This window comes from Fusarium oxysporum, chromosome 1 (assembly GCF_000149955.1).
Source record: "Fusarium oxysporum f. sp. lycopersici 4287 chromosome 1, whole genome shotgun sequence".
NCBI classification, from domain to species: Eukaryota; Fungi; Ascomycota; class Sordariomycetes; order Hypocreales; family Nectriaceae; genus Fusarium; species Fusarium oxysporum.
The window spans coordinates 6,285,688-6,308,166 of NC_030986.1; the positions used below are offsets into that span (position 1 = coordinate 6,285,688).

Genomic DNA, 22,479 nt, shown 5'->3' on the forward strand with positions numbered 1-22,479 from the left:
GTTGACCTCTCGCCCTGATGATGCCCTGCTGCGGGGCTCGACGTGGCTCTAGTATGGGCCGGGGCCGATCCGCGCCTCGCTTTAAGTTCCAGTGAGGATGAAAATGATCAAGCAAAAGGCTGCGCTGTTCCTCCTCGAGTCTCTTCAAGGTGTGAGAACACGGTAGCCCATGTGAGGAGGTGAAAGACTGACTGCAGGGAGCTTGGGGAGATGCCAAAGCTAACTTCCGTTGTTCTTGCACTTTGCGCAGGGCCTGGTGGGAAACCCAACCCTGGACAGCCTCGAACATTCCTCCAGAGATATCCAAAGGTGTCCGTATCTGTTGAGAGGCTCGTATGTGATTCAGTTCCTTCAGTTGGTTGGTGACCGCATGGCGCATGGCCTGCCAAGAATCGAAGAGGTCGAATGTGGAGGTCTTGATGTATGATTTGATTAGGGAGTGAATTCCTTCGGCCCTAGATGGCAATTATTAGCTTTCCGACCTTTATATCTGACCCTGGACAGCTACCTCGAGGTGGCCACATTACCAAAATGCAGGTATTTATCCACCCATGCTTTAATGATTCTCTCTTTGTGCGGCTCGAGCCAGTACAATTTGATGTACCCAACGGCCCGGGGGTATCTTTTGGCGTACTTGAGCTCGAACTTGGCTAGGCGCTCTCTGAATATCTCTTCTGTTGGCGAATCCACAATAGTGTGCCAAAAACCATAGAATTCGTCCCATTTTTCGTCCTCTACCCGGCCGCTTGTGTCGCCACTTTTCAGCACAAAGTCCGGTTGACAATACTGCAGGATTGCCTTATTAACATGCCAGAGGCAAAGCAGGGCCTTGGAGGAAGGGAACCAGGTTGCAGTTGCATTTATTGCAGCGAGACATCGGTCAGTTAAGACTACAGAAGGGAGCTCATGATGGTAGAGTGATTTGAGATGATGAAGTGCCCATGAATAGTCTTCTTCTGATTCACCGGACAGAAATGCAAATGCGATGCAGAAGGAACGCTGACAAGAGTCAACTCCGACCATGTCAAGCAGCGGCATGGCATGCTTGTTCGTCTTATAGGTACAATCCAATAGCAGTACGTCCGGGTTGCTTTGCAGATATGCAACAGAGTCAGGGTGGGCAAAGAATATGGCTGTCAGCCGATTATCCGAGTCCAATCGAACCCGGCACCAGAAGCCCTCACCCTGTAGTTGGTCGACTAACGCTTGGATACTGCTCTGGCCCTCACGCAGATCTCTTCTCGTTGCCGCGATCCGATTATAGATGTCTTGCTGCGTCGCAAGGGTATCTGAACTGTTATGGAGGTACGTCCTGATATCTCGAGGAGCAGCGCCAGCAGTTGTCAGGCTCGAAATAATTGCTGCATCTCTTTCGTTAAGTTGGCGATGCGCCGGGTGTGCAGACGCGTCCGGACTCGGTGGATGATTGTGGTGGGCATACTCCTTGTCTGGTCGATGGCTTAGGACCCACGTATTTCCATCCAATGATTGCTTGGCCAGCACTGAAAACTTACAGCCGGTTCTTCGGCTACAAGTGCGGCGTTGGCGTGTAATAGATGTGCTCGGTGGGAGTTTATTTCGATCACAGGCAAATATGACTTTGATTCGGCCACTTGACGTCTTTAATGATTTCCCCGTCGTGAACGCATAACCTCGAGGTTTCGCCCAAGAATTAATGGCTGCCAATAGAGACTCACGGGATTTGTATATGCCTTCAGGTGGGAGGGCATCGTCCGGGAAGGCAAGCCGGTGGCTTTGGTCCATTTTCGTTGGCTGTGTTACTATCATACAGAGCGCAGGTCGCGTCGGTCATGTCAAACGCGCGCTGGCCAATCGGAGCGACGATTGCTGACATAATTTGGGCACCTGGTGCGCTATTTTATTTGGGCACCTAGGTGCCCATGTATTGGCCGCCGGGACTGGATGCAATGGTTAGTCACCAATTTTGTGGTCGTCAAATCTCTTTCTCACAACAATGCCCTACAGATCACGTTCCGTCGACTCCGCCGAGCCGACGATCCCGAGTTTTGTAAAATCCTCGATACCTTTTGTGATGATCTCTTTCGTGTTAGCGGCAATACGTCCCTGGAATCCATTCGCAACGGCCAGGATGTGCTCTTCAAGCCCGTGGTTGGAGAGAACAACGACGTCGATCAGGCCTTTGTTCGTTCATTCGTCATCAGCATGGGCAAAAACCTCACAGAGGACCCAACTTTTAGGGAACCACAGACTCTCGGTAACAATTTCTTCACTCGAGATCCAGTAAGATGGTTTATGGGCCCGTACGATCCTACAACGTCGCTCTACATATATGGGTAGTTTGCTAACCAAACCAGGATGAAAGCCGTAGTGACCGTCGCAGAATGCGTGCAAGGACTAGGCAGGTTTTTGGAGCTTATCCCACCCAGAACGATCGCCTCTACCGTCCACCACGCCACGAGCTATATCGAACGCTCTCCTGCACAGACTATGGAGCTTCAGGATACAACGAGAAGGATCAAGATGGTCCTTGGCATACTAAGAGGAGTGGATGTAGCTACCAGGTTACTCGGGGAAGTTGTACGCCCTGTCCCATTCCAAGTACCTCATTGCCTCGCGTCGCTGACGAGTTTTCACAAGGGAATTCTGCAGCTAGTCAACCTCGATGAGGGCGCTTTGCATGGAGCAATCAATGACGCAAGTCAATTCCTCGACGAAACCGCCGAGCACTTGGTATCAACCTTGGACATCTTGCTGGGTAAGGACAAAACTCATGTCACCATTGTTACGGGAGCTGACCAAGTGTTCAGAACAGGGCAATAAAGGAGGCGAAATGTCCCTTGCCAGAATCAATATAGCGGTCAGCTTGTTAAAAAGCAGCATTGAGCAAACCCTTCAGTTATACAAGATGGCAGACACAGAAACAGCTGCATACAGGAAGGCACGTAACAAATGGGCTGGATGCACCGCATTGTCGCTCGCCATTACCGTAGCATCCTGGTTCATCCCTGGCGGACCTGCCATCCAAAAAACAACCCGCGTCATGGGTGCTCTCTCGACAGTTGGGTGTGGATACAAGACATGTAGGAAATGGGGCGACATGAAGGACTCAGACCAAGGTACCAAGACGCAGGCAAGAATAGAAATTCTGGCGCATGCTAATAGAGTTTACTAGTCCGGAAACTGGTATTCAAAGTACATCAGGTCTTCCACCAGTCGTGGATTTTCCTTACCGTCGCCCTTTGGCGTCACAACGGCCTGCCCGACAACGATGAACGGCTGGTCGAATTTGCAAACCGTATGGCGGATGCCTTTAACGTCCAAGATCTGCTTACGCAATGGGGATCAGAGGATTATGCCACCCAAATTCTCAACACGAACCGTACTATGATAGCGCAGGACATGCGCGATATCGTGGACGCCGTGCGTATACGCCGGAATATATCAGGAGAAAGCCAGCCTGCAGAAGGTAATAGTGCACACACAGACAGCCCCGATCATAATGTTCAAGAAAATATCGTAGAAGAGACCATGGGGCAGGACCCATTGCAGAATAATGTCTCTGGGGTTGAAAGTGCGCCAACTATGGGTGGACTAGACAGCTCGTCGGTCAATTCAGAAACTGATTGCAGCACTGCAGGGCTGGATGACATTCCAGATGACTTCTGGTTTCCGTCACTGTCCGAGTCTCACGAGTGGGAGAGTGGCGCTGATGGATCAGACTTGGATTTCAGTGGCTTGCACACCCCGACAGAGGAAAGTAACTACTGGGATCACTGATCTGGTGTTGTTGGATTGCGCAGGGTTGCTGAGTGCATTTGATAATATTGAGGTTCTTATGCTTTGAGAAACGAAGTCCCGAAAGGTTCTTTCTTCCGCGCCCTACTCATAAATGTAGACTAGAAATGCGCATTTACATCTAGGCCCGGAAACCAGGAACACAAAACGCGCCGCGTTTCTTCCATGGGGGCCTACTGTACCAATTCCCACTTGTAATGTGTTGTTTATATTGCGCAGTAGTGCTGGGTGAAAATATATTTTGTAAAAACTTCGTTGTTCATTATTGAGATGAGAGTTCTTCTCGGGTTTATATCTGTAATCGCGGACACGCTGTTGTGATCAGAGTTCCACTTAGGAATTGTCTGATCAACAATGCCAAGATCCATCAGGCTGTAACAACGGAATACCCTCCCTTCCCCGGACCTTATGCCACGTCAGATTATGTTGCTTGAAACATCAAGGTCATTTGGTCAACGATCAACGCTCGGGCCTCCTTCGAGTATGACAATTGGTGGGATACCCCTGCAAACTTGCAGGTAGCCACCTCAGCTCGACAGAGGCAATGCGCAATACGGCTGGCAAAGTGCGGAGCTGCGTTAGCGTTGCCGCAGGTTTAAATTCCAGGCAGCAATAGTTTAATAACTTTTGAGCAATCTAAGTTAAAAAACTGACGTATCTTGCCGGTTTCATCCACCCTATCTGTCGCCATACATAAAGCAACTCGTCGGTATTTATCACAAGGCGAGAGAGAAAACTCGGATACAGCTAACACCTGCAATGCAGCAGGAGGTTTTCTTCTTTGAGGGCGAATCAGCAATACATATCATCTGGTCAGGACTCAGCGATCTCCGCGGAGCGGGCTGCTGTGCCTAACGACGACTTAATGCTGACATGACATGGTGGGCAGATAAGCCTGTCACCTCACAAGCGAGAAACACACGACAGCCAATGATTGCCCATTCATGCCCCTGTTTACGAATTGCTCGCCTGCATTTGTTAGTTTGTGGCAAGTGCCGTTGCACGCCCGATGGCCCTGTGCATTAGCTACGTGGTCAGCTGCCCGCTATTAAGCCCCTGTGTACGGAGTAGCATGTGTCGAAACCTGCCTTGCTTACTCCATCGAAAGGGCTGTTGTGGCTGCAGCCGGTCAAGCAAGCCGTTTTTAAGCCTTTGACAGGGTTTGCATCAAAACGGAAAACGTCATTAGACCGAGGTTGTTTTCTCTTTCCCCCAAGAGCTTCAGAAACTGCCCAAACTGGTTGGTGAGGCAAAAGGTTTTGGGCCGGTTAGCTCCATCGCGCTATGCAGTACCTCTCTTTATCTCTATCTTTTTATCTCTTTCTATACCTTTTTATTTTTTACTTTTCCTAGCTATTTTCCTATTTTCTTTTATTATTTATTAGGTGTCTCTCTCTTAGAAAAATCTCCTCTCCTATTGAACTTTCTTTTTCTGCTGCTGGCTGTTTTTTCTTGCCAATCACCTTCGCCTCTTTCAATGAAATCCTCTGTCACTTGACTCTTTCCTTACCCCTGTCAACGCTATGTCGCTTACCCCGCATAGTATGCTGCCGCCGGGACTTCCCCCAGCCCCACAGGGGTCTCCGCTTTGACTGAAAGAGGCTTTCTACCTCACCCCACTCTGGTTCCTCTCTCTGGCCAATCACAGCCTTAGATACCGACAGGGGTTTCCTGTTTCAGTGAAATTGGGACAGACAATAAGCATGTAGGCCCCGGTGTGAAGTCGCAGGAGAGGGCGCGGTAGTTAGGTTTTTTAGCAGTTCTCGGTCGATTCTCCCAAAAGTCCGTTCCCAGCCGGTTCTCTCCAGCCATGGCCTGAGATCTGTGAATGTTGTGGTTTGTGAGCTCCTAGTGGTACCAGCCCCATTCGTCAAGTCCCCACCTGAAAAGCCTTTCTGTCGGCCTCTCTCACGCTCAAAAACATCTTCAAGATGGTCGTAAACTTCCTTGCCTCCGACTGGTCTGGTCGTAGACCCGCCATATTCGACAATCCAGTAACGTCCCCCCGAAGGACTTTTGGTCCACGCTTGCAGGAACACTGGTTCATACATGGCGTTCCTTCGCACTCCTAGCTGGAGTCTTTGCTTCTCGTGCGCCGAAGTTATGTGACGAGACATGACCTGGGAGCTGCCTGTACGTTCAATGCAGAACTTGCACGTAAACCCGTGGACGAGGTGTAGGTTCGGGTCTGGGGATGAGCCATCTTGTCGTACGGGAGCTTCAGAAGGGCTCTGTAGTGGTGAGGTGCGAGCCTTCAAAAGATCGGTCACCAGATGTCGCTCAGCAGCAGGTATGTTATGCTTCGTTCGGAGATGCTGACTGACTTGAGCAGGGCTGGGAGAAAGGGCAACGCGGCATACGTCGTGGCAACATATGAGCACTCGAGCATGGACGTCAATGGAGAGATTGACCCGTGAAAACGCTGCATCGTCGGACATGGTGCCCTGTTTGTCTCGTGACCGATTCCGTCAGTAAGAAGATGATGCAGGCGAAAAAAGCTTTGACGAAGGACACCAAGTGGAATGGATGCCGGCATCGGGTTTTGAGGTCTCATGAGACCATGGAAATAGGAGACATGGCGCCAAAGCTCCCAAATTGCATTCATTACAATTGAGTTTCCGGCGCACCCTTTGCCATACGAAAGGTGCTTTTTATTCGCGTTGACAGGGAATCAGCGCTGGGATCCTGGGTAGTTGGAGAGAGGGCACGGACCAAATATTCTTGTATTGACCCAAACTCCTAAAGATCCAAAAGGGGAAGGTGCACGGGCCGCAAAAGTTGGTATTGGGTCCATTACCAGTGGTAATTGGTACAGTAGGTTCTCTATCTTGTAACGCTTAGCGTTGTTAACGAGAGCAGGCCAGCGGCTGAGCCATTTATCGAGACTGGTGTTGCTAAGGCCCTTCTTAAGCTTTTCAAACTCAGCCCTAACATTCTGCTTCTGGTCTTTCGCGGTGGGTTGGATGCTATCAGCCAGCGCAATAAGTTTGCCGCGGACATCATGGATTCCGAGGTAATGCTGCTTGAACTCCTGACACACTGTGAGGTCAATGCGATCAGAGACCTTGTCGTATTTCTTCCTTTCGCTATCATAGATAGCCTGGAGGCTGTGATATTTCTGGATCGTGTCCTTGCTTGCTGAGTCCGATGGTTTGGTCACAGTGAAGACCAAGTTTTCAATCCCTTCTGGATCACAGTAGCTCCAGACATCGTTGCGCACGGCAAGGTCCTCAATAGAGTTAATCCAGTTGGTCCAGTCCTCACGGGAGTTGAGCAAGGTGAGATTGTGATCTTTGATCGACATTTTGTGACATTTAGTCAAGAAAAGGATAGCGTCTTTTTTGAATTGACTTCTGATTAATGTGTTAGCTTCTTGCTGATTAAAAAGATCATGATTGTTAGATTTTAGGAGTCTTCTCTGTTAAAATCTTTTGCGGGTTTCAAGTTGCTGTTTCATATCGCTTCATCTGATACATCCGACTATGAACCGGAAACCAGCATTGCGTCAGTCGGCTCAACTTCGTGCCGATTCCCCTGAGGAGATTTTCAATTTGAGAGAAAGCTCTCATTACGACGAAGTTGATAGCAGAAGATGCTGGTGGTGATGGACTTGGCTTGCGGCAGAGAAGATGCTGATCATGATGGAGAGAGGCAATGAAAGAGTCTCCGGGCTCATAACTGTCGCACTGAGCGTGCTTAAAGGGTTAGAGTGAATATGATGAGCAGCAGCAAATGTGTTGATTGATGTCTTAAGTTGTCTGTTGTGCGGGGTATTCCATCCCGCAGAGTTACTTAAAGCATATAGCTAGATTACTAATGCCTACCCTGCGACACTAATCCTTTATGGCCAATAGCATTTCTGTAACTAGCGTGTAGATAGATTCCGATTCCTCTAGCCCAGCACGTCCTGTGCCCCAGTAGGGGACTTTTCGGGGCCTATGGCCCCCCGGACGAAAAATATACATAACATAACATAACATAACTATCCTACCCACAACTCTCTCCTGTAAAAACTTTTCCTTGGCACCCGCTATTAGCGTTCTGCTAGGGCAGAAAATTTTTACAGGCCAAAATGGCAACAAAAGCAGCTGCGGGACTAGCGGGACCCTAACAGCTGCTGGAAGAAAGGGATTCAGAGAGTTGACCTTTCTTCGTGACAAGTGTTTTCAACGGCACTGAGCTTCGCGAGCTCTTGACATCGCCTCCGGGCTCCATTTTATTTGTCTTATCTACGACTTCTTCTCACCTCGACATTTCGGCTTCGCGAGCCTGCGACATTCCGGCCTCTGCGCCCTCGATTTCCCCCCAGTACGACCGACCTCTGCAGCCTCGGCTGCCCAGACGACATTCGCAGCATCCTGCTGCTAGACATTCAGGGTCGTTGCACCCTCACCCTCACCTTCGCCTGCAGTATAACACTGCCTCGACCGACCACTGCAGCTTTGGCTGCCCGAACAACACCAGCAGCCTTCGGCTGCTCGACTTTCTGGGCCCTCTGGTGCCCTCGACCTTGACGCACGGACCCCACATGGTTCGTTGCCCTTTTTGCAGCTCGGAAGCTGCTTGACCGATCTCTGCAGTCGCGTACTGCCCAGAGACCTTCTTCTTCTTTGCGGCCTCGGCTGCTGCCTGGAACACCACCAGGCTTTGACAATCTGTCTCACTGGCTGAGACCTCTAGACCAAACCGTTGGGTCGAAACGGTACAGAGCTTACCTGGAGACCGTGGAACGAGGCGACTGCCTTGTCTACAGAGCAGCGTTCTAGCCGCCTTGGGGTTTTCCCTGCGAGGGGTTTCCCCAAGGATGTATGGTCCTAGGTTGCAGCTACTGGCGATCTTGGGGGATCATGGACTCCCTGCCTCAGGGTATGGAAAGCTACTTGATCTATCTGTGCAAGAGAATTCTAGGCTGGAGAGGAATAGATCCCGCTGACGGGATGGCCTCTTGAAAGTAAATGCGCCTTTGTGCCGATGATATACTGGATGAACTAGCTGGGAGACGCTGCTGGAGGGAAGCTCTGCGAGGATCAACTGTATTGATGTCCAATGGGATGTGCTTCACCGACAACTACTGTAGGGCGAGCTACGAGTAGAGAGGTGCCTCTTGGGGGTAATGAGTACAGAAAACGCTCGAGCATGTATACGGCTCCGATCCAAGAGGCCTTGCAGATGGTTCGATCGAGAATCAGCAGGGCAGCGATTGTAGATAGTTTAGCTCAGCACGTCCTGTGCTCCATTAGGAGACTTTTTGGGGCCTACGGCCCCCCGGACGAAAAATTTACATAACATAACATAACACCTGATGAGACTGAAGCGCTGGCCTTGCCGTTAGTGAGATGATCTTTACCGGACCTACCGAGGTGATTCGTCAGGCCCAAGTATGTGACGAAGAATTGAGTCGGTATGAAAGGGATCTTGGGACAATGAAAGGTTGCTTTCTCTATTGCCGTGTAGAAGGAAAATCGTTTGAGCATGTCGTAACGGCTTGCGCTCGACGTTTTAATTGGATTCGAGCTAAGCAAAAAGCACTTCGGGACTGCCAGAGCAAGAAGAAGGAATGGATGGACCCGCACGCTGTGTGCTGGAAATGTTACCAGCCGCAAGAGATCTGGCGAGCTGCGGATCTGGAGTACGAAGGGGACAAATCGTGCCAATACCCAGATATGGTAATGCTTCTATGGAAAAAAAGCACCAAAGACTTATATAAATATCTCTAATTTAAACCTTTCATGTTCTACAAAGATGAGGACGCGTCATTACCTTCGCTCAGCAATTCCACAATCTTAGCCAGGGCCTGCTCATCTCCCTTTTTGGTTTCAGCCAGCTCCTCATCGACCCACCCTTCTGTAAATCCCCCCCCAAAATCAATTAGCCAAGCATTATCCTGCTCATCGATGATGATATTACTAGACTTTCCGTCTCCCCATACCAACCCATGTTCGTGAAGACACTTGATAGTTTCAGAAATCTGGACGGACCATTTCTGCCTTTTTTCTACCGTAGCGGTGGTGATATCAACATCGCTAAGCCTACGCCCAGGCACCCATTGTCGAAGAAACCCCAAGATCTGCTTGGTGTCCTTGTGATGAATATAACCAAGAAGCTGGGGAACCTGTATTGTGTTTGGTTGCGGGAACGCTTTGAGAATCTCACCAAGACATTCAAGCTCTCGCCCCTCGCCGGTGCCAAAGAGCCCGCCGGGTTGACCACGCGACTTGCAGAACATATCTCGCCCCCGTACCTGGACGGCAGCGGTAACAGTGTTCGCACCACGTACAAATGACTTGGTGACTACGATTTCCTCGGGGATATAGCGAGGTATGTCTTGGCAGATTTCCAACTCTTCCTCAAAGCCTGGGTCGAGAGCAGGGTCGATAGTGAGAATGGTGTTTGCCTCGGCTGGGTTGATGGGTACAATGGAGGCGTGACTAGCAGGAGCCTCTAGCCGAAAATAAAGGAATGGAGGGAACAGTAGATGATTTAGAGATTGGCCGTTTTGAGCGACTGCTCCTTGCGAAGATATTGGACGAGAGAAAAGAGGCCTTCCAGCATCCAGAATGACGCCAAGAACCTCATCCTCAAGCCTATCATACTCGTCGTCGTCCTGGCACGTGGTAGCTCGAGAGATAAGATCAACAAGACGGTCCTGTAGAGGGCGGTCTTTTGGCTCCATTTGACGAGTATCCTTTGTTGACGACCCGTTACTGGGAAAAATAGACACAGAAATCTGGTTGTCATTGAACATAAACACCATATCTGCACCACTTCCATTGCCGCCATGAAGTTGAGTGACTGCAATATCGTCCATTGTATCTGTTTCTGCTAGGTCGCTCATGTTTAGTCGAATTTAGTGAATTGTGATGTGTAGATGGAGAGGTAAAGGTGAAGGTAAAGGGGACGCTACATTATCAGGCAGAAGGGCACGGTTAATGACTGCGGGGCTGTGTCACGTGTACCTGGGACAAGTCTAGTACAGGCAGAGCTAAAGCGGTTATAGAGACGAGACATACATTCCCAATCACACCTCTGAACCATGTTAGTCTTAATAACAGATCCTGGTTTATTTTGGGGAGTTGGCAGTTTAAGTCTTACAACCCTTTGGGATGGCACTGGGGTTTAGGATTAGCGCGATGATGGCGGGTAATTCGGCTTCCTGATTCGTTATGTGTATGGTATGTTTACGAGTCCCACTGCGTGAGTTTGACAAAGAGGGTTAAGGGATTATTATATACTTGGCTGGACTAGAGCACCTGATATATATTAAGTCTGGGGCCGTACGATGCTTTTCGTAATAATTTTCGGTACTTAGGGAAATAATGATTGAGGCTATGTTGTATTCAAGCGCCTGCTACAGGTTAGGGAATTCCGATACCCCTCGTGTCTTGGCAGAGCACCAAGGAATTTTGGTAGCGCGCGGTTAAGAAGATTTAATTATAAATACATTTAGCCGAGGTCTATTGCAATATAAGATCATACTAAATTGGCGCGCGGTTAAGAACGATTGGTTATCTGTACATCTAGCTCATGTTTGTTGGTACCAATTTAAGGGCATCTGTTGGAAAATCCGGGGATCCCCCTTCACTTCAGGATTCAGACTAACAGTCTGAAAGTCCTAGATTTAAAGTTTAAAGTCCTAGATGAAATCATTTGGAGATATAAACCTGAGAAGAACTCTCATCTCACTAATGAACAATCAAGTTTCATAAAATATATATTTTCACCTAGCACTACTGCGCAATATAAACAACAGCATCTTGAATGGGAACGAGCGGGCCGCGTTCTAGTATAATAAGGCCCTTAAGCGCTTTATTAGAGGAAACTGCTATTGGATTTAACCATCAGCTTTTACAAGTTACTTTCTTTCCCGCTAAAACTGGGAGCATAAACGTTATCATTGTTCTGTTCCAACTACTCTGCCATTCAATATGTGTCACAACACTACTGTCGTCCATCGCTGCGGGCAGCACACAGGCCGAGAGATTACCTACTGCCGCAACGCTGGAAGATCCCGCACCACCGGGAAAAAAACAGCGCTCATCATAAATCAACTCAATCAATCAATCACCCCAATCAAATCAATCAACTTAGTTAATTCCTTGCCTCAATCAAATCAATTCCAGCGATTTGTAAGTTGACATGATATGATAAAGTTGATATATGCCATGCTTCATCTGAACTGCCCAAAAAGATTAAACCTGGACGTGCCCTCCGCCCAGTCCTACCCTGTACAAGATGGCCACAGATAGGCGATACTTCTTAGCCCTATATAAAGCCGTAGCCTCGTTGGTACCTGCCCTTTAACCCGACTATTGAGGATCTACCGAAGGTCGTCTGGAAGAACCGCCGCTTCGTTCACGAAGTTTCGCTAGCTCGGAAAGGTGCAAAAGGCAGAAAAAGTTGGATCAGATCGCACGGCACGTTGTTCATTGAATTGAATCACCAGGATCAGCCCATCGGTCATGTGTGGTGCTGCAGCCGATGCGACACGAAGGGTCGGCCAGAATTCTTCTCAATACAAGCGACATCTTCTGCAGCAGATCATCTTCGCAAATATGGATCCATCCTCTATCCCAACATATCCCATATACTGACTTGCACAGAGCCCATCGGATCACCCCAGCGAGTCAATCAAGCCCCAGCGACGATAGCGCGATCGATCTCCAGTCCCGTGCAACCCCCAAACGACCACGGCTTGACCAGAGCATAATACCAAAGGCAAAGGTCAAAGCTGTACAAGAACTTAGTGTTGGGTTCGTCATTGACAGTGATGTGCCCTTCACAATATTCGAGCACAAGTTTCTAAAGGAGCTCTTCTATCAGTTCGACCATGAACTAGCACTCCAAATTCCTTGGAGTAGCAGTTCTATTACCAGAGAGCTACAGAAGATCTTCGAGTCTAAGGCGGATATCATCAAAGCGGAGCTAGGCAGCGCCCTAACAAAAATACACATCAGCTTTGATCTCTGGACATCACCGAACCGTCTTGCGATAATGGCAGTTTTTGCACACTTCATCGACAAATTCGGGAACCAACAATCCAGGCTGCTCGCTCTACCTACGCCGTCAGCTAGGTATCCACAGTGGTGAGAATCTTGCCGAGACATTGTTCGAAATCGTTCAACTGTGGGATATCCGAGGACAGGTTGGCACGGTCATTTCTGATAACGTGACTACGAACGATACCTGTCTCTCTTACTTCTACCGGCAGCTCGACCCTTCGATCCGGCCGGCTGATACCAAGGCCCGTCGCATGCGTTGCTACGGCCACGTTCTTAACCTTGTTGCCCGCGCGTTTCTTTTCGGTAAAGACGCCGAATCTTTCGAGCTAGAGTCAGATATCAACGGCATGAGAGGTCTTCAGGAGCAAGATCTTCGCCATTGGCGTTCGAAGGGCCCAATTGGGAAGCTGCACAATATCGTCAAGTTCATCAGATCCTCACCTCAGCGCAGCGAATATTTCAAGCGCATCGCTCACGAGCAGGAGGACGAAGGGTACCATCTTTGCGAGGAATCAACCGCCGAGCTTGAGGTCATCTTGAACAATGAGACGCGGTGGAATTCTACTTATATGATGATAGAGAGGGCTTTGCGGAAGCAGACTGACATCAGGGCCTACATCTTTGCACTCGAAGGCGAGAAAGACGAAGAAAAACGTATCCCTGCTGATGACATCTTATCCAACGAGGATTGGCGCGTGCTTGGTGAGGTTAACGAGATACTTACGCCTTTATATCATCAGACAATGCGAACCCAAGGCTGGGGTAAAGGCGACAGCCATGGGCGCCTGTGGGAAGTCCTGGTAGGAATGGAATACCTGCTCGAGCATTTTGAAGACTGGAAAGGCTTCTACAATGAGTTCACGACCGAAACAATAAGGGCGACGAATCTAAATGATCCCGAACTAATTGGAAGAGCGTCTGCGCCTCTGAGGGGTGCTAACATCCGGCCGGCCCGTTCCCGCCGTCGCCCTGCTCGCTTCGATGGGGAAGAGGTCTATGTATCCCAACAGCGAAGTCAAGCGCCAACTTTCACGGTAGCTGCCTTGCCGGAGCATTCTCAGGCTGAGTATGCGGCGCTTGACAAGCCGCCGGCGTCTAAGATTTCCCAGAAGAGCTCATTACCAGCAGACCACCGAGCATATATTCGGGCATCGATCAACAACGGCTGGAAGAAGCTGGATGAATACTACAGCAAGCTCGGAGAATCTCCCTTGTTTGCGGCAGCAGTCATCCTTCATCCGAGATTCGGCATCAGCTGGTTGGAGGCTACTTGGGCCACTGAGGAGCAATTGGCCTGGGTTCGCGATGCGAAGGCGGGCATAAAGGACTACTTCGCGCGGTGGTATCAATCGAACCAGCGGACGGACGACTTACAGTCGAAGTCTGCTTCATCATTAACGAACAGGGGTAAAGAGGATGATCACTACACGCAATGGATCAACAGCAGAACGAAAAAGGCATTTGCAACGAGCAGCAGTGTTAGCGAGATGGACAAATACCTCCGTCTTGAGCCACAAGATACGCAAGAGCCAATCCAATGGTGGAGGGACCACAAGCCTTCATTCCCGGTGCTAAGCAGCTTTGCCTTGGATGTCTTTGCCATTCCGGCTATGGCAACCGACTGCGAGAGGCAGTTCAGCCTAGCCAAGCTGACACTAACATCGCAAAGGCTCGCAATGGGCGCCGACACGCTGGAGCGAGTTCATTGTCTGAGGAACTGGGTCCGACACGGCGGGGTAAAGGTGGGCAGTTGGGTTGGTAATTGAGGCTTTGGATCCGGCGTAATACCTTCACATACTCAATATATAGGCCTCCCATACAATTGATTGAGACGAGCCAATCAAATCAAACAAATCAACTTTGGACCGAAGCCCCATCAAACAAATCAACTTTTACCTCAAAGTTGATTTGATTGATTTATGATGAGCGCTGGATGCACTAACCCAGCACTGAGGACATTGCCAAAATAGATCTCGTTAACCTCCTTAGATTCAATACCGGCTCGTTCAACAGCAGCTATGAGCAGTAATGGTCAGCCAAAAGATTTCCTTATATCAGTATCTCAAGGTAGGCCCATCTATACCCCTGATAGCAGTAGAACCTAGTTGAATGGCTGTTAAGCTCGACAGCGAGCTGTGAATATTAGCAGCATGAGCTTAACAGAGGAAGACAGAACTGGAGTGGCCTCCTGGTCAAGAAAGGTTAATATACCCAAGAAACGAGCCGATTGGCGTACGGGCCACCGACACAATGTAAACAGGAGGAAGACCGGCCATGTTGACGAGGCTATTTATAAGATGGATAAACCTAACTCTTTCTCTCGCGACTAGTAAAAGAGATGCAGATACTGAAGAAGAAGGATCAAGCAAGACGATGAAATGCAGCAATTCAACTCAAGATGTTGAGCAGGTTTTATTTTGAAGCCAAGGCAGAGACAAGGCTCTGCTTATCATCGTGCCCTTCGTCTTCGCGCTTAAACCCTTACTTCCCCGCCGGTATAATTATATAAGATGGCCGATAAGAAATGCATGTGGAGTAGTTAGTTATTTTTGGCCTTGAATCGCGACTGGGGGTTTAGTGATGGCCCTTGATCAGTAATCGGTATTAGCCCGGACTCTTGTACATTAAAACAGGGGTCCGTTTTATTTTCATGCACACTAAGCCATGATTAGTTTATATCGGCAAGATGACCAAGAGGCCATTCTTGGTATTATATAATATTTGTGTGTATTAAAATAGAAATTTGTCTTTTAGTACTCCCTACAGAGCAATATTAATAATCACTTACTAAGAAGTTGACGTATATAATAAGCGAGCGGCCCAGACAAGGAAGTGGCCGGCTTCACCACGCTCAAGCTCCTAATACATATACACACACGCAAGTCTACTACGCCCGGTAGGCCAACACCCAAGGGGCTCTGAAGCTAAAATTACATAAAATCTCTCTAATTATTACCTTACTCTCACCAAATCATTACGAATCTGGGCTTATTCTTTCGAATCTAGTCATCGTTCTTCTCCCTTATCCTCGTTAGGTATCAGTATGTAGCAAGCCACCTTGAAGCCCGGTTTCTCCAAGTGTTCAGTTTCCTATCTTCGGCGGCTGAAGCATTGCCTGCTTTTGGTTGTTCGAGGGGTAGCTATTGTTAGATGAGTTGAGAATCAATAAGTTAGTAATGTTTCTGTTATCGCTGTTCCAGGCGACCTGTAGCGATCGCGAACCTGATCATGGCCCCCGCCGCGTCCATGTCTGGTGTCCATTTCTGTCCATCTGATGCTGCCTTGCCATCTAGGTGAAAGGAGAGGTTGCCGTGTTTTTCTTCCGTACATTGTAGCGTCTCTCTACGGTATATCGTCCACTTCTCGCAACAGAAGAGGAAATGCTCTACCGTTTCTTTTGCTCGCCCACACGGGCACTCATCCGTCGGTGCTGCCATGACCTGATATTGGTAACCATTCAATCGCGACATTCGAGTTCTGAGCTGAGCCAGCACGCTGGCTTCCTTCCACCACAACTGGTCGTATAACAGGCGAGTATGTGGACCGGGCAGAGCTGAGTCAACCTTTCTAGAATGCCTGCCGACTCCCTCTGGCAGTCTCCTCTCACTTCGCAGATCTGCTTTTGTTTGACTGAGAATTGTAGTCTTCGCTTTGACTGCCCCCTTACGCGGCGTGACGTACGGCTCCTTTGCATGACGGGCCGACGTCTTGGCTATCTTCTGGATTTCGAGCTCACTGTTAGAGAGTAGCCAGATGAGGTTGACTCCGTTCCCCTCTCCTCGAAGCTTCTCTACAGCATCATATATCTCTCGGATATGCCCTTGACGCGATTGTTGGCGAGGGTTGCCTATGGCCTGTGCCGCTAATCCGTTCCTCGTCAAGATCATAATGGCTCGATGTTTCATCTCTGGCAGACAAGCTCCTATTATTACGACTCAGTCTCACCACATACGTGACTCCAGTCACCCCCACATATTTTAACTAATAACCTAAGAGAATTTAAGTCGAACCGACCCTATTTGACTTATAGTACGAGACCCGCTTCAGTCAACTTAGTTTACTAATCTTGTATAATATCAAATATAATCAAACTATGCTAACCATATTTAACCTATCATATAGTTGAAGTAGCTAATTGAGGAGATACCGGACCTAAGCCATCTATACCCAGGGTCGGGAAGCTGCTAACCCCTATGTCCGGCCTAGTCCCACAAGCTTCTTCAGCTAAACGAATTAAGGTTTCCAGGACATCTCCACCCAGCAGATAGCTTTTACTTTTGGCATACCTAACCTTTCAGTATAAGAGGAAGCCTTGGTTAATTCAAAATTATGTTGCGATGCCTGATTGACCCAGAACAGTGAAGAGCTTTCAGTATGGAGCCATTCAGGAAGCAATTTTCACCAGAAGTGTACATTCCTGATCTATCAGGAAAAGTCATGATTGTGACAGGGCAAGTACGAATCAACTGCATTGGACCTGGCTAATGACCGTGCGGCTACAGAGGCGCAACTGGAATCGGCAAGGAAACGGTGACCCAACTTCTGCGACGTAATGCTCGAGTATACGTGGCGTCCCGCTCAAAGAAGAAATTTCAACAGTTGTTAGAAGACTTATCAGTTCCCGGTCATTCTGAGTCTTTGAGGTTTTTGAAACTGGACTTGTCAGACATGAAGAGCTGCATTCACGCGGCGAAGCAGTTTGAGAAGCTCGAGACGAGGCTTGACGTCGTGGTTGCTAATGCCGCTCTCTCTGTGATGGTAGGGCCAAGATTGAAAAGGACATTCCTGTCATAGCTCTGATGGGCATTGTTGCTAACACTCTATAGCCTCAGACTCTGACAATGGATGGGTTGGAGATTCAGTTTGGTGTAGGTTTACTACGCTGCTGCACGTGTGACCTATGACTAACGCGATATTAGACCAACGTAAGAGTGGTGGAAAATTGCCGATCTCGATGGGTGGAGGCTAATCATTTCAAACCTTAGCATCTCGGACACTTTGTATTTATTTACAACCTCTTGGTAGGTGCCTGGTGGGCAACCTTGCTCCATCCGTTATTAAAAATATCACTCACAAAGACAAACTGCAGGATCTCATCAAGGAAACGTCCAAACGCTTTGGCGACGCCAGGATCGTCGTTGTCGCATCTCATGCTCACCGAATGTATAAAGCCGTACCAGGCGACATCATTGATTTTAAGGACCTGCGCGTTGAAAGGCTGGCAAGCCTACAGACAATAGCGGATGTGCAAGCAAGCTTGCAAAGGTATTCCTGTTAATGCCAAAAACTTGAACCACATATGACAAGGATTTTAACACTAACAAAGAACTTAGATACGCCCGCTCAAAACTCGCAAATATCCTCTTTACCCTCGCTCTTCACAAACACCTCCAGGAATCTGGACAAGGTAACATATTCGTCAACTGCCTCAATCCAGGTCATTACCCTCCAACCCCTCCATCTCCTCCATCGCTGACTTCTCCAAACTCCAGGTACTATAGGTACGTCCGCCGCCACTGATTCCGCCGCCATCCCACCCTGGATCGCCTTCCTCACGTCGTCGGTCGTGCGAATGACCAGCATCCCCGTCCTGGACGGCGCCCGCACCACGCTCCTACTCACGACCGACCCCGAGATCGCGTCACGGAAGTTGAGCGGCAGGTATTTTGACGTTGGTCCACTGTCGGAGAAGTTTTGGTATGGTTATAGCTGGGACGCCACCGAGGCCAAGCTCTCAGAAGCCGCTAAGAATGACGAGCTGAGGGAGACGTTGTGGAAATGGAGCATAGACATGATGGACACAGCGTTGTGATGCTGTTTTGCCTAATCTACCATTGAGGCTCGGGATAGCTCGGTGATCGGAATGGTGTGGTATGAATTGGTATTGGTATGGTCAATACCGCCAAGACTTGGTATGGTTTAAAGAAATCTCAATATCATGGTATTACCGGTATACCAAGTCATACCAGTAAGGCTAAAATGGGCTAAAAATAGGCTGGGTTATGGATCAAACTAGCTAGCGCCTCAAGGTCAAGAACTTTCTCGGCTTAGAACTTACAATCCTATAACACGTAGCTAATCCATTTACGATATTGAAGTATCACCTATGGAATCTCCAGGTCCAATTCTTGTTCATAGCCCTCACACTTGAGGATATGATAATCGAAAATGCTACTTGCGACACATCATCATCTAGTCTATCGAACTCACGAAGAGTTAGCAGGAACAAAGGCGATGATTGTCCCAACATTTGCTTACCCTAGAGCCACTCGGACAGTTAGATATTCCGGGGGTTTAGCTTCTTCAGCGACACATAATAAGTCACGAGCAGGGATGTGCATCGCAGGGCTGGGCTGGTTTTGACGTTTCCCCGCTCAATCCTGAGTGCCTCAGATTTGTCTCCCCTTCCTAATCTACGATCGACGGTGTGTAGCAATACTCGACGAGACAAACTTCATAGTCCTATCCACCACCAGTGAGCGACGCCGTAGGGGTTCATTGTGTTTCAGAGGTTTGAATGCCTATTATTACATTTTGCTTAATCGATTACCTAATACCTTTATCAATTTCAGATGTTTCTGCCTTTTTCTTACCTACTCTCGGCACTGGTTCTCTTGGGGTGCCTCGTTGAGGCCGATAATTTTCCAGACGATGGTCTCGAGGTTCGTCCGATTTCATCGATTGTTCGATCGAGCCGCACCTCTACGATGTCAACGCCATCGCCTCTACCACCCCTACCACCCCGTCCGAACAACCGTCGTGGCTTCGAGATAGCCATTATTTGCGCTTTACCCCTTGAGGCTGATGCTATCGAAGCCTTGTTCGATCATCACTGGGACGATGACGGTCCGCTTTTCGGTAAAGATCCAGGTGACCCTAATGCCTACTCCGCAGGCGTGATCGGCCGCCATAACGTTGTCCTCGCGTATATGCCGGGGATGGGTAAGGTTAATGCGGCGGTCGTAGCCTCCAACTGCCGAGCTAGTTTTCCGAATATCAGGCTTGCTCTCGTCGTCGGTGTCTGTGGCGTTGTCCCCCGTAGCCCTGACAAAGACGAAATCTTGCTAGGAGATGTCATCATCAGTGACGGCATCATCCAGTATGACTTTGGACGGCAACTGCCTGACCGCTTTGTCCGCAAAGATACGTTATTAGACTCATTAGGCAGACCGAATCAGCAGATACGGGGAGTCCTGGCAAAACTAAGGACACTTCGACATCGCCGACAATTAAGTGCGAAGATGGCAGACTACCTGAATGTTCTTCGTCAAGATCCAGAGCTTCGTGCTGAGTATCCTGGTACTCTAAAAGATCGGCTGTTTGAGGCGTCTTACCTCCATACAGAAGACCAGAAGTCATGTAAACAGCTCGGATGCAACGGTGAGCTCGTGTCGCGAAGCCGCTTAGAGACTGCCGGGGTCTGTCCTACGCCTGCTGTCCACATCGGTTTGTTGGCCTCCGGAGACTCGGTCATGAAGTCTGGCAAAGATCGCGACCGAATCGCAGCGACAGAAGGCGTCATTGGTTTCGAAATGGAGGGCGCTGGGGTTTGGGACATATTCCCATCTATCGTGATTAAAGGCGCATGCGACTATGCCGACAGTCATAAAAGTAAGGTCTGGCAGCGATATGCCGCGGCAACGGCGGCAGCTTGTGCGAAGGCTTTTCTGAGCTTCTGGGTTCCTTCCCTTGATGAAGGTATTTTATCCCACATCTCTCGCGATCGTAACTAACTGCGGCCGAAGAGAATTCATGCCTAGCTGCAAATTCCGCGAGCAGCCTCTCGTTACAGAATCAAGATTCTTCCGACCGGAGCCAAGTTGCGTGCGCTTTCAATGAGCATCAAACGCAGCCCGCTTTTCTAGTTCCGTTTTCACGAAACGACATCTTCGTGGGTCGAGATGATGTCTTTGCGAAGCTGCAAGGTCTACTCTTTGAGGAAAGACGGCAGAAAGTCGCTCTCGTTGGCGTTGGGGGTATTGGAAAGACTCAGATTGCGCTGCAACTCGCCTACTGGGTCAAGAAGAACAAGCAGGACTACTCGGTGTTCTGGGTGCCAGCGCTGAGCCACGCCAGCTTCGAGCAAGCGTGCATGCAGATCGCAGATGCTTTTGGTATCCCAACTGCCGATAGCGACAATGTGACTGAATCGGTGCGCCAGTACCTGAGCTCAAAACGTGCGGGCAAATGGCTTCTTGTGGTCGACAATGCCGATGACGCACAAACCCTCATGGGTTCAACGGGCGTGGAGAATGGCATCTACCAGTCTCTTCCTCAAAACGACGAAGGACGAATCCTGTTCACGACACGATACCGAAAATTAGCAGTATTGGTCGCAGGGCGACATATTCTCGAAGTACCCGCAATGAGCCGATATGAGGCAAGGAGATACTTCAAGGAGGCATTGATCCAGGAGATCTCTCCAAGTGACGAGGAGGTCGTGAACGATCTGCTGGTGTTGCTGACATATCTTCCACTAGCCATCACGCAAGCAGCTGCATACTTAAACGAAAACCAGATAACTCTTATGGAGTATCTATACCTCTTTAAGAACACTGATCGTGACAGGATAGAACTGTTAAGCGCCGAGTTCCAAGATGACACGAGATATGCGCAGTCTCAAGATCCCGTGGCCACTACCTGGTTCATCTCGTTTAACCAGATCCGCAAGGCTGACGAACTTGCCTCGCGCATCCTGGTGTTTCTGGCTTGCGTTGAACCGAAGGCGGTGCCTCAGTCGATGCTGCCCAAGGGTGAATCACAGCAACAACTGACTCGAGCGATCGGCACGTTATGCGGTTATGGATTTCTGAACAGACGAGGATCTAGCGAGACATTCGACATGCATAGTTTGGTGCACCTGGCAACAAGGTCTTGGGTTGCGAAGAACGACTCAGAGCAAGAGCAAAGCCAGGCAGCGATAGCGCGTCTGAACGAGGTGTTTCCCACGGATGACTGGGAAAACCGAGATCTGTGGCGGCAATACCTGCCCCATGTAATCAAACTGCTTAGCACCTTTAAGGATGACTGGAGTGAAGAGCCATGTGAATTAGGCTATTGGGCTGGCCGGTGCTTGCTTGTTGATGGACGTGTGACAGAGGCAGTAGAGATGCTAGAGCATGTGGTTGCGGTTGAAGAGACGACATTGGCGGAGAATCACCCCTCACGACTGGCATCGCAGCACGAGCTCGCAAGAGCATACAAAGCCAACGGACAGGTCGAAGAGGCAGTAAAACTGCTAAAGCATGTAGTTGTGGTTAGAGAGACGACATTGGCGCAGAATCACCCAGACCGACTGGTGTCAGAGGAACTACTTCAGTATTGCTATGGAATTTTAAATGCCTCAACCAACTCAATGGCTTGAGGGCTTGCTCAGTGGATTTACGATCTGTTCGTCATGCATTTGGACTTTATCCTGGAATACACACCTATCGACTACATCCCTATTGTCCGTCCCATCTTCAGTAAAAGTGGAAATTCACCACCTCTCATTGGCTCAATCCAGGAGGGAATCAGCACTTAGGTTTTCAACACCACAACTAAGATTTCTTATCTTATATAGCTCTTTCCGGAAACTTAGCCATTGGAAAGTATTAAGATATTTTTTTTTAATGATTAGGTTTATTCTTGTTGTAGCTGCTTGTTAAACTCAAGAAACAATGCCGTCACCGCTCGACCGTGACGATTTCCCCTTATGGATTAG

At 49.0% G+C, this 22,479-nt stretch overlaps 6 protein-coding genes across 6 annotated transcripts; 3 read left to right on the top strand and 3 right to left on the bottom strand.

Annotated features, from left to right (window-relative positions):
* Positions 1 to 1,928: 1,928 nt before the first annotated feature.
* Positions 1,929 to 4,001, top strand: FOXG_15062 (uncharacterized protein; the record flags this gene model as incomplete). The annotated part of the gene is made up of 6 exons (XM_018395138.1): positions 1,929 to 1,931; positions 1,987 to 2,236; positions 2,351 to 2,559; positions 2,620 to 2,737; positions 2,790 to 3,098; positions 3,155 to 4,001. The coding sequence occupies 6 exons, from the start codon at positions 1,929 to 1,931 to the stop codon at positions 3,757 to 3,759; spliced, it is 1,494 nt and encodes a 497-aa protein (XP_018255605.1). The 3' UTR covers positions 3,760 to 4,001.
* Positions 4,002 to 5,145: 1,144 nt separating this feature from the next.
* Positions 5,146 to 7,611, bottom strand: FOXG_21969 (uncharacterized protein). The gene has a single exon (XM_018402349.1). It carries the CDS (start codon positions 6,213 to 6,215, stop codon positions 5,454 to 5,456), a length of 762 nt encoding a protein of 253 aa, XP_018255606.1. The 5' UTR covers positions 6,216 to 7,611; the 3' UTR covers positions 5,146 to 5,453.
* Positions 7,612 to 9,449: 1,838 nt separating this feature from the next.
* On the bottom strand, positions 9,450 to 10,647 carry FOXG_15064 (uncharacterized protein). Its single transcript, XM_018395139.1, has one exon. It carries the CDS (start codon positions 10,610 to 10,612, stop codon positions 9,512 to 9,514), a length of 1,101 nt encoding a protein of 366 aa, XP_018255607.1. The 5' UTR covers positions 10,613 to 10,647; the 3' UTR covers positions 9,450 to 9,511.
* Positions 10,648 to 15,961: 5,314 nt separating this feature from the next.
* FOXG_21970 (uncharacterized protein) lies at positions 15,962 to 16,663 on the bottom strand (the record flags this gene model as incomplete). The annotated part of the gene is made up of 1 exon (XM_018402350.1): positions 15,962 to 16,663. The coding sequence occupies one exon, from the start codon at positions 16,661 to 16,663 to the stop codon at positions 15,962 to 15,964; it is 702 nt and encodes a 233-aa protein (XP_018255608.1).
* A 781-nt stretch (positions 16,664 to 17,444) lies between these two features.
* FOXG_15066 (uncharacterized protein) lies at positions 17,445 to 18,588 on the top strand (the record flags this gene model as incomplete). Its single annotated transcript, XM_018395140.1, has 7 exons — positions 17,445 to 17,534; positions 17,603 to 17,644; positions 17,696 to 17,701; positions 17,762 to 17,797; positions 17,866 to 18,041; positions 18,110 to 18,213; positions 18,269 to 18,588. 7 exons carry the CDS (start codon positions 17,445 to 17,447, stop codon positions 18,586 to 18,588), a joined length of 774 nt encoding a protein of 257 aa, XP_018255609.1.
* Positions 18,589 to 19,189: 601 nt separating this feature from the next.
* FOXG_15067 (uncharacterized protein) lies at positions 19,190 to 22,233 on the top strand. The gene is made up of 3 exons (XM_018395141.1): positions 19,190 to 19,287; positions 19,349 to 20,474; positions 20,522 to 22,233. The coding sequence occupies exons 2-3, from the start codon at positions 19,349 to 19,351 to the stop codon at positions 22,138 to 22,140; spliced, it is 2,745 nt and encodes a 914-aa protein (XP_018255610.1). The 5' UTR covers positions 19,190 to 19,287; the 3' UTR covers positions 22,141 to 22,233.
* Positions 22,234 to 22,479: the final 246 nt, after the last annotated feature.

Coding starts and splice junctions, on each gene's coding strand:
- FOXG_15067 (XM_018395141.1), top strand. CDS start 19,349: ATGTTTCTGCCTTTTTCTTACCTACTCTCGGCACTGGTTCTCTTGGGG. Junction 20,475..20,521: donor GGTTCCTTCCCTTGATGAAG/GTATTTTATCCC, acceptor CTGCGGCCGAAG/AGAATTCATGCCTAGCTGCA.
- FOXG_21969 (XM_018402349.1), bottom strand. CDS start 6,215: ATGTCCGACGATGCAGCGTTTTCACGGGTCAATCTCTCCATTGACGTC.
- FOXG_15064 (XM_018395139.1), bottom strand. CDS start 10,612: ATGAGCGACCTAGCAGAAACAGATACAATGGACGATATTGCAGTCACT.